The 14831-nt window shown below is 45.9% G+C and overlaps 1 protein-coding gene across 19 annotated transcripts in view; it reads left to right on the forward strand.

The window, feature by feature from the left end:
* Positions 1–14831, forward strand: part of Nrp2 (neuropilin 2) — a 158992-nt gene that overhangs the window by 40854 nt on the left and 103307 nt on the right. For all 19 annotated transcript variants that reach the window (XM_035440981.1, XM_027397041.2, XM_035440982.1 and 16 more), the window contains 4 exons: positions 753–983; positions 1908–2063; positions 3656–3825; positions 5644–5799. In XM_035440981.1, coding sequence (XP_035296872.1) covers positions 753–983; positions 1908–2063; positions 3656–3825; positions 5644–5799 — 713 coding nt within the window. The remainder of the gene's footprint in view (positions 1–752; positions 984–1907; positions 2064–3655; positions 3826–5643; positions 5800–14831) is intronic.

The following is a 14831-nucleotide window of genomic DNA, read 5'->3' on the forward strand; positions in this document are numbered from 1 at the left end:
AGGCACCAGAAGCCTTCCAAATGTCAATACACTGCTGCATTTTTCCAAACTCGCAGCTCAAGCGGCCTTTAACATCCCCAACGCCCCACTGTGATCCACCCGCTAAAAACCTCGATTGTTAATTGTCCCACCACTACAGAGCAGCCCGTTTTAATACAGTCAGGACTTGAATGAGGCTTGGGCTCCCCTTTGCCCCTCCCCTGAGGCACCTTGGATCTTGGAGGGAGAAGGGGCACTTAGCTGGCTGGGGTACAATAGAGGCTAGTGTTGAGGTCAGCAATAAATAAGGGAAAACATTGTTTTCCCTGCTGGCAACCAGCAAGCCTTCCTTAAGGATTGAAATAACTTACATTTCTGGAGTGAGCAGCTGAGTAATTGAGAAAGAAGACTGTTCTTCTTTTAAGATATTTCTCTCTCTCTCTCTCTCTCTCTCTCTCTCTCTCTCTCTCTCTCTCTCTGTCTACCTCTTACCCTCCAATCCCTCAATTGCTGGTCTTATTCTGTTATACAAGGCAATAGTCAGCCTCACCTCCCTGATTTCTGCCCAAAAGGGAGGCTGGCTTGAGGACTTGAAACATAGATGGGAACTGTGTGTTGCTCCAAGGACCACTTGAGCAGAAACAAAAACCCTGTGAGTAGGGGGATATGACCCAAATATTTAAATAACCCAGAGGCAGAGGAAGCAGTAGAGAAAAGCTGGTCCCTGATGCCATGTCTCTTTCCCTCCCCTCCCATCCCCTTCTGGTACCCAGGCTCTGAAGATTGTTCCAAGAACTTCACAAGCCCCAATGGGACCATTGAGTCTCCCGGGTTTCCAGAGAAGTATCCACACAATCTGGACTGCACCTTCACCATCCTGGCCAAACCCAGGATGGAGATCATCCTGCAGTTCCTGACCTTTGACCTGGAACATGACCCTTTACAAGTGGGAGAAGGAGACTGCAAATATGACTGGCTGGACATCTGGGATGGCATTCCACATGGTGAGTGAATGCTTCTGCTCAGCTCACTCTCTCCTTTTTATAAAGTTCAGGATCCTAGCCCAGGGAATGGTCGCACCCAAAGTGGACAGATCTTCCCACTTCAATAACCTAACCATGGGAGTCCCCCACAGATATACCTGGAGGGCTGTCTCTAAGGTGAGTCCAGATTTTATCAAGTTCAATTGAGATTAGCCATCAGAGATGGCAAACTCCAGGTGATGTTCTTTTCCACACCAAGTGAATCAATAGTCAAACACTGTGACCGCGTAGAAGGACTTAAAGCCAGACTGACTAGATTTCAATCTCCGATGTACAACCTCTCAGTATCTTGGCTTTGAAATGATCTATCATCACTATTAACATGAGTGCCATTATTTCATCACTATTAATGGATATTGAAAAGCATCATTCACAGCCAAGAGGAGCCTGTATAGATTGGGTGAAGACCACACAGATCTTAGGTGTAACCAGTTTTGGAAAGGAAACAAACTGTTCCTCTTTGTGGTTGTCTGACTGTTTCCTAATATAAAGGATACTTGGTATCTATGCAGGAGCAATTTCATCTTGGGAAAAGCATAAGATTTAGGCAAGCATTTAGGGTTTGGGTCCCAGCTCTGCTATTTCCTAACAATGTGAACTGGGAAATGTCACCTGACTTTCTGAAACTCAATTTCTTCCTCTCTAGAGCAGGAACTGTAATGACACCTTCTGGCCCATCTCTCAGGGGTGGAAGAACAGAATGTAGCCGGCTCAGGGAGAGCACTTTTTAATGTTCAGGGAATATATCAGACATTATTGAAGCACCCCTTCAGTTTTTATGTCAATGTATCAGCAGTGAGGCTCACGATGCTGGGAAGGGAGAAAGTATTGAAAACAGTTTTAGATTTCCACTTCCTCTGACCGCTCTTTGTCTCCTGTGTCTAGTTGGTCCTCTGATTGGCAAGTACTGTGGGACCAAAACACCCTCCAAACTCCGCTCATCCACGGGGATCCTCTCCCTGACCTTTCACACGGATATGGCAGTGGCCAAGGATGGCTTCTCTGCACGTTACTACTTGGTCCACCAAGAGCCGCCTGAGAGTAAGTGGGCCATTTGGGAATCCCTGTGCTGTCTTCTCATTAGGGACAAGAGTGGGTACAGGTGAAGGGCTGACCTCTTTGAAAACAGCAAACAGCAATGCTGCAGATTTCATGGTGACATCTGAGTTCAGGGAAATAGAGCCATGCCCTTTTTCCCCAGCAAATACGAGTGAGAAAAAGACAATGTCCATCTGGGAACTCATTTCCATATTAAAAAGAAACAAGCAAGCAAATAAACAAGTATGTGTTGTTCCCAGAGAAAGCTGTGGACCATCTCAAGCCTCCATCCTCTCATCTATGAGTTGTTAGGATGATGCATAGGGGGGTCTAACCCCTTTCAGACCTGCATCAGTTCTTGCATTGTCTCGTATTGTCATAAAACAGCCATCAGTTTCTTGACATTAAAGTTCTGTAGACCCCAGTAAAGTTTCCTTGGCTAGACAATGCAATCTCTTGGACTTCCACTTAACACATGCAAGAAATACAGGCTTGAGCCACTTCTACTGAGTGTCAGGCATGGTGCATAGCATTGTAAAGCGCTGCCACAGGCCCAGCTGTTGTGGAACCTGCCACCCAAGCCAGTGGTCTCCCATCCAGAGGCCCATTCTCAAGCCATCTGGCCCTGCCCCTGTGCTTCAGATGTACTGTCATGGCTGCTTAGAGAACCAAATGATATCCTGGAGGAAAAAAGAATCACTCCGAGATGGTGAGGGCTGAGGAACTCCTGCCACTGTTATGGACAGCTTCCCACCTGCGTGACTACAGACGCAGCAGCCTAGCCTGCCAGAGAAATGAATGGGCTCTGCCAGTCTCTGTTCATTTTTTTCATCAGAGTTCCAGGAAACTGATGAGAGACAATGTAGCAAGGTGTAGCTGGTTCAACAAATGGCCAGTGCAATCACAGAGCTGAAGAACAGACTTGCTACCTCAGAAAGGTGGTCAGTTTTCACTCAACACACACCTGTGCAAGCACTGGCCAGTGGCAGCAGCATCCAGGTGAAGGATAGCAATTTTGCTGATAGCATAAAACCAGAATCAGACTCCTAGATCTCTTAGCCCGGACAGGTGCTGTGGGGGAACACAACGGGGAATGTATGTGCTCACAGAGAGGTTTCCTAAAGATGGGTGTTTATACTTTATAGTGTCTGTCTTCTCTGCCAGAAATAAGGAAACACTTGGTTAAAGAGAGAGACGTGCAAAAGTGCCTCCTGGGTGTGTGCAGGCTTCCCACGATGTCTGAGCCCACCCAAATTGTCATGTTCACCTGTATGGCATGGCTAGTACATCTGGCACCCGAGAGCATCCATAGCCCGCAGCACTTGTGTTTGAGATGGTATTTTTAATTTATATGATGATTCTTATTTATCTATCCTCTAACTTCTTTTAGGTCCAATTTAGTTCCTTGAAGACCCAGAGGGGTTGTTAACTATGTGACTTAGTAAAGTTGTTTTTCAAATGTGAGCATATAATTAGATTCAGGATGAGGGAGTGCCTGCAAGGACTTGTCCCTAGAAGGAGACAGTGTCTGGGGGGCCCCAGCAGTTTTGACGTTAAGATGCTAACTCTGCCTTTGACCAATCTCTGCTCCCCAGACTTTCAGTGCAATGTCCCTCTGGGAATGGAGTCCGGCCGGATTGCTAATGAACAGATCAGTGCCTCATCCACCTTCTCTGATGGGAGATGGACTCCTCAACAGAGCCGGCTCCATGGTGATGACAATGGCTGGACACCCAACTTGGATTCCAACAAGGAGTATCTCCAGGTGCTTACTCATATACTGGTGTGTGTGTGTGTGTGTGTGTGTGTGTGTGTGTGTGATGGGGGTGAGAGGGAGAAAGTGTGACGTGTGTGCTGATTGGACAGTGTTGGCTCAGCTAGAGCCAAAAGAGAACACAAAACAATAAAGACAGAATGTATGAGAATTGCATCCATCCATCTACTCATACATCTATCCATAAAGGCCCTGTGCTATGCCAAGCATTGTGCTGTGTGCTGGAAAAAAAAAAATGATGAGTAAGAGGACCACTTGCCCTTGCCCTTATTCGGATTCGTGGGCCTGAGGAGAGTTGTTTGGCCATGATACTGTTTGCCCTATCAGTATCAAAGGAATGTTCTATAAATAGTTCCAGATCTTCCTCATTCTTGGCACAGGGAGGCATCAGAGATGTGGGGAGAGCATTTTCCTGAAGGCAGGTTTGTTGGGCGCTAGCTGAATATGGCATCTTCTTCTGATCTTTGCTATCTGGAGGGAGCCTGCCAGGAAGGTTTTACACATAGCTATCAGAGAACACATGGGAAAATGTCACTATGGGGAACGAAAATTCATTCCCCAGATGCTCGGCAGCGTCTTTTCAGACTATTGTTTGCTGTCTTCCTGAGCAAGTCTTGCAGCTCATGTTGAGTAATCTTCCTGCACTGAACACGGGTCCAGCTCTGATCCCCTGGGAAGTAAACATGGGGAGAACAAACTGCCAGTTCTATACCAGAGCAAGGTCTGTGTTTATGACACACAGAGACAGCCTTATGACCCATTGACAAGCCTGTCCCGGCTCTGATGCGACATGGTGACCTCTGCTCTAAGACAGATACTGCAGTGCAGACAGCAGGGAAGGGAGAGAGACCACTTAGAAACTCCAGGGAGCCACAGAAGCTCTCACAACACAACTCTCGGACCATTTGTCACTGTCTTTCCCCTTTGCCTCTCAAAAAATCCTTTCATCCAGCAAAGCTTCTAGAAAGTTCTTTATTGTTACATTCTACATACTATACTCTAGATTTTGCCCCTTAATAGTCTGCTTTTTCATTATAGCTATCTTTCCTTTCTTGTGTACATAGAAGTCGCCGTGCATTTCTCTTGAATGTTTCATGATGCCGTGCACACACTGAGTAGCCAATAAGTGCTTACTAAATTGACTATCATCAGCTCTCACACACTAACGCACATAGAGACTGCCATCGAGAAAGACCATAGCCAACAAAGGAGCAACATCCAGTAATTTCCAAATGGTTTTGGCATTGTCAGAGGGGAGGTACCACAAAGTGTTGGCCATCCTCCTCATAAGTGAAAGGTCAGGACTTGGTGCATAAGCCTAATTACTTGGGCAGACTCTGCATGCCCTTTGACCCCTTGGTGACCTGAGTGATTATAGATACAATGGAGTGTGGGAATAAAAGGAGAGAAGACAGCCATGGATTGTCACTTCTAAAGAATTACAGTGGATTGCATTGGAGTAGAGTAGATTTTTGCCATTCAGTGCTCTGCCCTCATGGTCTGAAACCGACTGTAGGTTAATGAGGGTGTCATAAGTCTAAGTACTCAATAGTTAGAAGAAACAGAATATTATCCATTCGGATTTGCAAGTGAAAGGAAAAATCTAAAACAATCAAGATCTGTTTTTCAAGGGAAAATGCCTATCCTGGTAAGAAGTCAGTTGACTTTAGTTGTCCAGTGGAAGTACATAACAATGGTTACAAACACAGACAGGGTCTGTGAGCTTAGAATGACAACTGCATGCTTTGTAGGAAAAGCCAGATGTTGTTGGGAGGAGTGGTCCCCTTACTTTCTGACTGCTCTTCCCAGGTGGACCTGCGCTTCCTAACCGTGCTGACAGCCATTGCAACACAGGGAGCGATTTCCAGGGAGACCCAGCGAGGCTACTACGTCAAATCGTATAAGCTGGAGGTCAGCACCAATGGTGAGGATTGGATGGTCTACCGGCATGGCAAAAACCACAAGGTAGGTTGACTTCCCCAAGAGTGGGTCTCTGAGGTGCTTCTGGTTGACCCCAAGAGGGGGAAGAGCTGTTGTTTAGTGAGGCTCATAGAACTGATAGAGGCAAAGGATGCACTGGCCCTGAAATTTTCCTTTTTTATGTTAAAGTGTTTGGAAAACTCCATTTCTCCAACAGCCTGACTGCTGTTGCATTTTGCACAGCAGAGAGGAGGGAGGGGGGGGGGTTATGGCATTTTATCTAACTGCAAATGAAGGAGAAAATGCCTCCCCAGTTCATGCCTCCCCACACCACACAGGACTTGGTGAGCATTTATGGCCTGAGTCTCTTGCACATGCTGGGTTAACAATCACAAAACTGCATGAAACAGCAGTTCAGGAGCTACTAAGGTCTGGGAATGAAAGGACACAAAACCCTAAGAGGGAGTCACAATGTCCCTGAGAAGAACCAGGACAATAAATAATGAGAAATCCCATTTGTCGGGGTTAGGATCTGAACTGACGATCATGATTAGTGGGGAAGCATTGAACCCTCTCCACCGGTGCCTTTAGTGTCTGTAGCTCCCAGGCATGTGGTCCATGTGGCCAATATGAGGCTTTTGTTGTACACAGGGATGAGTGTCTGGCACTCGGCACTCTTAAAACACGTGCCGTTCTGTTTCGGCAGCTGGCAATGAGCTCCATTTGGCATATGGAGGGCTAAGTGGAAATGCTCTGTATTCACCTGAGTGGGAACAGGAGCCTTTGTAATGGAAGCAAGCTCAAGGTGATCCCTGCAGACTGGTTGACTCTCAGATTAGGCAGGTGAAGGAGACATACTGGGGACTCCAAGAGGCTGCTAACCCTCCCATGGAAGGGAATCCAGAGTGATGGAAACATAAGTCTGTTTCTTCTCCTTTGCTGCAGTCCCACCAGCTTCTGGTCTGCAAAGATATAAATTATCAAAATAAGGCATCTGTGACCAAAGAGCATTTCCAAAAGGGCGTCTCTTTGGCTCCTGCCTCTGTCCCAAGGCATCATGCTCTCCCACTTACATATACAACTGGAATCCTTGGACCCAGAAAATTCTGCCCAATGAGTTAGCAATCTCACATAGGCAATGTGAGTTTTTAAAGGAGTAGTTTTTGTTGTTGTTGTTTTTTTTTAATCAAAAATCACCATAGTAACATGGCACCATTCATATGACAGTATGGTTTCTAGATATTACCAGCTATCTCTCTTACGTACAAACACACATTGCTTCATATGACCAGTAAAGAAAGTGAAATATTTAGCACTGGAAAGACACCCTCACCTTTACCTGTGACCTAGGTCTGCTGTCCCATTGCTGTAGCTTGGAGAGGCCGGACAGAGTCAGAAACGATGGAGACTGAATCAGCACTGGAGGCCAGAGGAACTCCCAGAGCCGAGTCCTCATGTCACCCCATTCCTTTTCTGCACAATTTTTCTCTCTCCACCCACATCTTCAGTAAGAAAGTGCTAAAACCTGGGAACTCAGCTAGCAGGTGAGGGCCAGCCGCCAGATAGGAGTGGGTCCTAGGGAGAGGCACGAGGCTCCCTGAAGGTCTCCTTGTCCAGGTTCAATGACTAAGCAGTGCTGGCCAGAGGGATGCTGTAGCATAAGCTGATTTTAAAAGCACACAGATGGACTGGGATGCTATTTAAAACACCATTTGTAGGAAATCTGCTTTTGGAAATACCTTAGCACTGCACATTTTGATAGGACACCATCCTCCTGGCTTTATCCCGGCTATTCAATTTTGCAGGCAAGATATTCCTGAGCCTGAATTGAGCTTTCTAGTTCTTCAGGCTCATCCTTTTCAATGTTTCCAGATTGAATACATTCTCACTGTCTTCTGCATCCTCTTCCCACCTTTGGCAAGATCTCTCCCCAATGGCTAACTCGAGGGTCTTGTTTTTGGTTTTGCGTTAGAGGATCAGTTTTGCACACATAAAAGGAGATAGGACAGGGGAAATTTTTCCATTAGAAATATATTCTCCTGGTACGTAAAATGAGGACGGAAAATGGAAAGACTGCCAATTAGGCTTTGCCTCAGTCCTCAGTTCCCTTGCCCCATTGTGCATGTGGTCGGAGGCCAAGAGTCCTTGCCCTTCTCCTCCTCCTGGGCAAGGATGCTCCCTGCAGCCTCTTCATTAACAGGTCTTCCCCAGATAGCTGTGTTTAATGTGCAGTTCCCCGAGATACTGGGGTTGAAATAGTTGAGTGAACCATGCCAAATAGATTTGTCAAGTCTGCCGCAGTTTGATTTGATGCCCTGACAGGGAGGCAGGACTTGAGAGCAATGAGGCTGGAGGGAGGAGCTCATCCACTGCTGGTACTACCGCCCAGTTTTTCTTTGTGGTTTCTGGATGCTGGGCATGGTGCCAAGCTCTCTGGTGTTCTGTGGTGGGCTTGAAAGTGAAATTCAGACAGCAGGACTTAAGGAAAAACAGCAGAACAGAGAGGAGGCTGCAGTGCTTTGGGCTGGAAAACACCTTCCTTGCCGGTGCATTGGAAGTGGAAAGGGTGTTGTGACACTTGCAGGCACAAATTTGGAAACTCAGTTTCAATTCCCTGACTATTGTCAACACCAATGCAACATATCAAAGACCAGGGAATTGGAGAAAGCAGAGAAAAACAAGATTAATGAGCATTCAAGGTGGTGGGGGATGGCTGTGCTATGTCGCTGCGATTTTCACCCTGCCTGGGCAAGGCAAGGGCTAAGCCTGCCAGGCTAAGGCTTTCTTCTTCCTGCCAGGAGGTGAAGAGGACTAAAGAACTCCTTTCCAGCCTCCCCAGTCAGTGAGCAGCTCCTTCACAGTCTCTTTATGTTCAACAGGTATTCATGAGGTTCCCCGTGAAAAGCCTGATCCAAGTTGCTGGTGGTTCATGAGTTATTTTCCTGGCACAATGCAGCCTGCTTCCACAGAACACATGCACAACACATCCCCCAGTCCTCGCCTGGTCCCACATGCCATCAATATAGAACCCATGATTTTCATATAGGCAGGCCCTCCTTATGCATATTTATGGTGCAACCACAAAGCAGAAAGCTCCTCCACCCTGTTACAGCCCATAACCAACCCATGTGCTCCCTTGGATTATACAAATTACTTCACAAGCGTCCCTTCAGAAACCACAGTAGAAACTACTGCCTTTGCTTTTCCCAGCTGTGGGAGTAGCATCCCAGATACAAGCATAGTGTTGTCCATACAATGGTAAGAAATTTCATGTGTACGTTTTCAAGTGTGTACAATTACAGGTGTGATCACACACATGCACTCCAAGAAAGATGCACGGAGAACAATGGGAACAGCTCAAAGGCACTAGTCTTCAGTCACAGTCCTTCCTTTCCCTGAGATTCTGAAGCCATAAATCTGTGTTAATGCAACCGTCTATGCCTGAGGAATGGAGCCATGACTGTTCTTGGGACAGTGGGACAAAGACCATCGCCACCTTTAGTTTCCCTTTATTTTGCCAGTGTTGGCAGCTCTCTTATTGGTATAGTTTTGGCTACCTTCCCTTTATGTATGGTGTTGCTAGGCAGTTCTTTTCTATTTAGGAAAAAAAAAGCAACACAAAAGAGATGTTCTAAACTCCAATGGCCAGGTTGAGGATAGAAAAGATAAGGTAGAATAAGCCTTGGGCCCGTGGCTTTGCAGAATTACCTAGTAAGTGGCACAGATATGCTGAGTTTACATTAACGAAAGGACAAATGCTACAAGCCCACAAGCCCTCAGGCACTGACTTAGTTGCTTCAGAACTTCATGATGCTTCACAGGTGGACTTGTGGCTCTCAGAGTCTAAGCAATTTGCCCCAGGGACAGGAGGATCTTGGAGTCCCCAGGAAAGGCAATCCTGGTCACCAGGTTTCAGCGCCTAAGCAGATGCTCTCACAGTCTGTCTGAGGTGTTGTTCTTTGCCTTCCACCCACGGGGAAACTGGCTTCCTGGCAGCTAGGAGCCCAAGAGGTGCACACAGCCTGGAGTCTCTTTTACTAAGAGGGTCTAAAAGTGGTCAGCAAAGTTCAAGACTCAAGGCTAAGCACTGTGTGGGGAGTTTGGGCTCCATCACTGGATCCTGAAGACAGAGTTGAAAGAAGTTGCTGTTTATTTGGTTAGGCCACTTCCCTTCAAAACAAGTGCCCCTGCTTTTAAACTCCTCTGTCCTGTATTTATTTTCTTAATTAAAACAAATCATTCTGTAAGTCAGAGACTTGGAAGGAAAGAGAGTGTTAGAAGGCCACACCCCAGGCCCCTGGTGGGCAATGTGTTGGAAGCACGGGGCATCTGTTGTAGATCTCCTGAGCCAGTGGACTGTGTAACCTGGGATATTCCCTTCCCAGCTCTGTCTTGGTGTCCCCAGCCACCCCAATCCAGAGGCACTGGTCCTGCAACTGCTGCCAGCCGAGCACCTGGCCATCTGCAGAGGGAAGTTGCTCCACGGATGTAATTAACGGGTCAGAACACAGAGCTCTCCTTGAGCAGAGAAGCAAATTTAAAAAGTAACAGGTTCCCATGGGATATATATCCACCTCTTTTAAAACACAGACCCGGAAAGGACTGAGAGAAGTCATCCAGGCCTTGCACTTGCGCTGTCTCAGATAAACGCCCCCTCAGAGCTCCATTCTTCATTAGGGGTGCAATTATTCCTCCAATTAAGAATTTTGAAGATTGTTTTAAGACCTCTTCATGAATACTTGTCCTTATTCCTTTTGAGGTTTGTCATTTTGTTGTTGTTGTATGAAGATGAGAAAGTGACTCAAACCTCAAGCTAGCAGAGGGCATCAGCCTCCAGAAGCTGTGGCTATGATTCTATGATCAAAACATGGTTATGTGTGCTCTGAAGAGGGCAGGTGCCCTTTCCAAGTTCAGGTCCCCCAGTTTTGTGCTTCCTGCTCCATTATGACTGAGGGGAGTGCAGTGTGCTGGGTAATTCAGTTTGTCCTTTATCCATTTGTCGTGGGATGAGCTCAGACCTTTAGCCTCCCCACTTAGGAAGCTCGAGGGAAAATTTCATTATAACATGAGCTTGGACCATCCTCTGCCAGGCTGCTGTTAGCCGACTTCATCCGGGTCCCCTGGGTGCTGAACTATCTCAGAGCTGAGGCCAGCCTCCCTGGCGCTGCCAGCCTCGATGCTAGATTCCTTGTGCTCCTAGGTCAAGACTGTGCACAGAGATACTGGAGAGGAAGGGCAAACAAGCAGTATTGGTGTGGCTGGGATTTGGGACTCGCTGTCTTCGGCCATTTCCAGTAAACCTAGATAAGCACGGAGGGAAGGCTTCATCTGGTGGATTCTTTGCTCTCTGTTCCTTGCTCTGTGGTTGTAGAAGCTGGTCCTGAAAGAGGCAAATGGGGTAGGGTGCTGTTTGAGTTCAGTCCTTGTTTTTTTGTTTTTGTTTTTTTTCTTGTGGCTTTCTTCTACCCACTTGAGGAACTGCCTTTAAAAAAAATGAAAGTCCACAGAGACTGGTGTCAGGGCTGTCAGATGTCGAGGGCCCTCACCCCTGGTGAAGCATCTGCCTTCATCCCTCCTGCATCTTTATTAATGGTATACGATTTTTTTCTGGCCTGTTTCTCAAGCCACTCCTCCAGCCTGGGTCCCCAAGTGTTCTCCTCTCCTCTCCTGCCCTGTCCTCTCTTCCCTGATGCTTTCCTGTCTCAAATCCTGAAACCCTAATCCTGTTAGTAGGCTGTGTTCCAGGGCTCAGTGTCTCCATGGGAGTAACATAATCCTGCATTAACTGTAGAGGCCCCACCAGGCACACACAGATGGGGATGTGCGCAACCCACCCACCTCCACTCACCCCCAGAAAGAAGCAGCCTGATGACAAAAACAGCTTTACAGTAGGGGAGGAGGAGGGCAGAGGTCATCACAGTCACAAATGAGCATTTGGTTATTAAGGGGCTTCTTTACCCTCCCCCTCCCTCAGCCCTCCCTTAGATGGAATAGATAGATGATAGATGGATGAATGGATGGATGGATGGAAGGATAGATGATAGATAGATAGATAGATAGATAGACAGATAGATAGATAATGTCTACACACACACACACACACACACACACACACACACACACACACACACACACACGAACACATTCTTTTTGACTGCATCTGGCTAAGTTCCCACAATCACTAGAACGAAGGCAGCTAGCTTTAAAACTTTTGTTATGCTCTTTTAAGGAGGAGTTTTAAGAGAGAGAAATGTCAAGACTGTGATTTACAAACAGGACAGGAAACAAAAAAACCCATTACCTTACCACCATGTCCCTCAGTGCCACAGCCTCTCTCTCCACCTTGCCTGTTTGGTACAGCAAATTAATTAAATGGGATGCCATTCATTGATTAACCATTTGTTTTTATGTGCAGATGTGATGGGTGGTTTAGGAGTGAGTGTGAGACAAGAGAGCAGGAGAGGGAGGAAGGCTCTTGGCCCCACGTCAGGAAAAGTTGCTGCATTTCCTGAAGTGACTGTGGCTTCCCGGGTCTCCCCCACCCTTCTTTTCTGGCCTGCTCTGCTCTCCTCATATATCTGTACCAGACATTTTGAAAAGTAGAGCTTTGGATACAGTGAAACGTTTATCAATGGGGAGAAATAATTTTTAAGAAAGAAGTCCTCTGTATAAATTCTACCTCAGAGTCTAGCATAGAATCATCTCTGAAACTTGTTCCCACTTTCTTTGCAGTCCCTGGGGCTGAGAGAGTTCAGATGTTTACAGCCACATACATAGAAGTGAACAGCAGGTCAAGCCATATGTAGAAAAGAGACTGGTAGAATACTGACCACCTTCTCACACTGACACCACACTCATGTGAAGAGCAGCTTGCCCACTGAAGGGCCTGCCTCACTTAGGAAGCTCACACAAGCTACTAGGCCTGAAAAGTGTCTGCTCTCAGAAGCTCAGCAACTTTTCCAGAATCTCCTCTTTGGTCCTTGAAGCAGGCACAATGACTTATAGCATCTATACCAATCCAGGCATGTGGATGCTGCAGCAGTGATGAGTAGGTCTTAGAGTAGGCAATACATCTCCCCTTTAGGGGCTTGGACATGTGTACCATTCTCAGCAGGGCCAAAGCGCCTACCTGTACTTTAAAAAAATACATAAAGAAGGCCAACAGGGCAATGTGGCCAAGACTAGGAATGGGCAAGAAACAGGAAAAGGGGGATCTTAAAAAAATCATCAGTGACCTTGCATTACTAGATGGATGGATTTTCTTTTATATGTAAGAAGTGATTTTTTTTCTTTTGCTTAATATTATATATCCATAAAACCCCAGCCTGGGGGTCATGGGCTTGGTGAACCTGTGCAAACTGTTTTTTTTTTCTCCTGGGGTGTTGGATGACAACCAAACTGAGGTGTTGGATAACAGCTGATTCTCTTGGCAGGTACTTCCCCCTCCCCTAGAGTCACAAATCAGAAATCCATTCTGTGCTGCTGGGTTTCAGATTCTGAACTACTGAAAATAAAGCAAAGGCCTTAAGAATCAATCGGAAAATGTTGGATTATGTTCAGAATTCAGTGAGGCACCAAATGGATTACCAAGCCACGTTGTGCCTTGAATTGAACTTGGTTTGCACAGATGCATTCAAAAAAAGCTCTTGGTCTGTCATAGCCTCTTGAAAAGCAATACACATACACATATTTAATCAATGACACCCAGAAAGCTAGGGTCAACTTGAACACACTCCTGCTCTTCCTTTGGGTAGTAAAATAGCTACATTAGTATTTTTCTTTTAAAAAGAATAAAATGTATATTCTCTTCAACACCTAGATTTTTGAGCAGTTGTTAAAATTCTATCACTGTGCTTGGTATGTTCCTATCTGTGTATAAGACATATGAGCAATCTATTGATTTTCCCCACCATTTCAAACACCTCACTGCCAAGCTTTGGCTCATCAGTTTTTAGCCACAGGCAGGAACTAGGAGTGAATAGCTCTGCCAAACTTGAACTCTCTCAATTGTCCAAAGGCCCAGTTATGACTTGTGACTAGTTCCCTCTCTAGCATTTGGTCTAGGTTTTGTGCAGGCCCCAGAGCAGGTCACAAGGACTTTATCTTCCTAAAGGAAAAATTAAAGTATCTAAGGTTTATTGATCTACCTATCGTGATTTAGTGAGTCAACAGAGAATAGGGAATAAAACCAATTTCCTGGCATCATTTCCCAGGCATACTACCTTTCGATGCCTAGACTGGCAGCCAAGCATCCCTCTTAGGGAATTTGATCAGAAAACGAATGTCAGGTGATTCTAAAATCACAGAAGCATTGAGAAAGTCATAAAGATGTATAATATATGATAGCATTTACCAGCTATAAATAGGGGAGATGGGAGATGCAGGGAAAAAAATAGAGACCTTATAAATCTATTGGGTCAGGAGAAATAGAAACTGCTTAATATTTCATTAAAAATGGATTTTCATAAATTGCACTTTGATATCTTTGGACAAAAGACAGTACATAAGGACTAAGGCGTTGTTATTCATTACTCTTGGTTATTAATAATTTGAACTGTTATTGAACCAACACATCAACAAGGTATATCCTGCTTGTGAATGGAGCACTCACCATGTGTTCTGGGCACTGTTTGAAGTGAATTAAATTGCCACAGCAATTGCCCACAAAAGCACTTAGATTATAAGGAACAATGGGTCATTCAAGTGCCCTTTTACAAAGTGGATGTTCTTAGAGGAGTTCAAACCATGAAGACTCTTGTGAAGAAAGACTTAAGAGTCTGCTGGCCGGAGAGGGCCTAGCAAGTCAACTCATGCAGAGTCCTCACAGTGAAGGACAACGCGGCCCCAAGGGAGACAGAGATATTTGCCCACCCTGTGATATAATTAGCAGCAAAACCTGGCTCCAGGCTCCTGAGTAAGTGGTGGGGTTTGTTTTGTTCTCTCTGCCACACTCAGAGTGAGAGGTGTGCAGAAATTTCCACAAAGATGATGTTTCTTCTGCAGAGAGTCTGAACACCAACAGACAGAGGTCCATGGTCAAAGGCCAAAAAGAAATCAGTGAGTACCTAAATTTGGAA

The sequence above is a fragment of the Cricetulus griseus genome, chromosome 2 (assembly GCF_003668045.3).
Source record: "Cricetulus griseus strain 17A/GY chromosome 2, alternate assembly CriGri-PICRH-1.0, whole genome shotgun sequence".
Classification (NCBI taxonomy): Eukaryota; Metazoa; Chordata; class Mammalia; order Rodentia; family Cricetidae; genus Cricetulus; species Cricetulus griseus.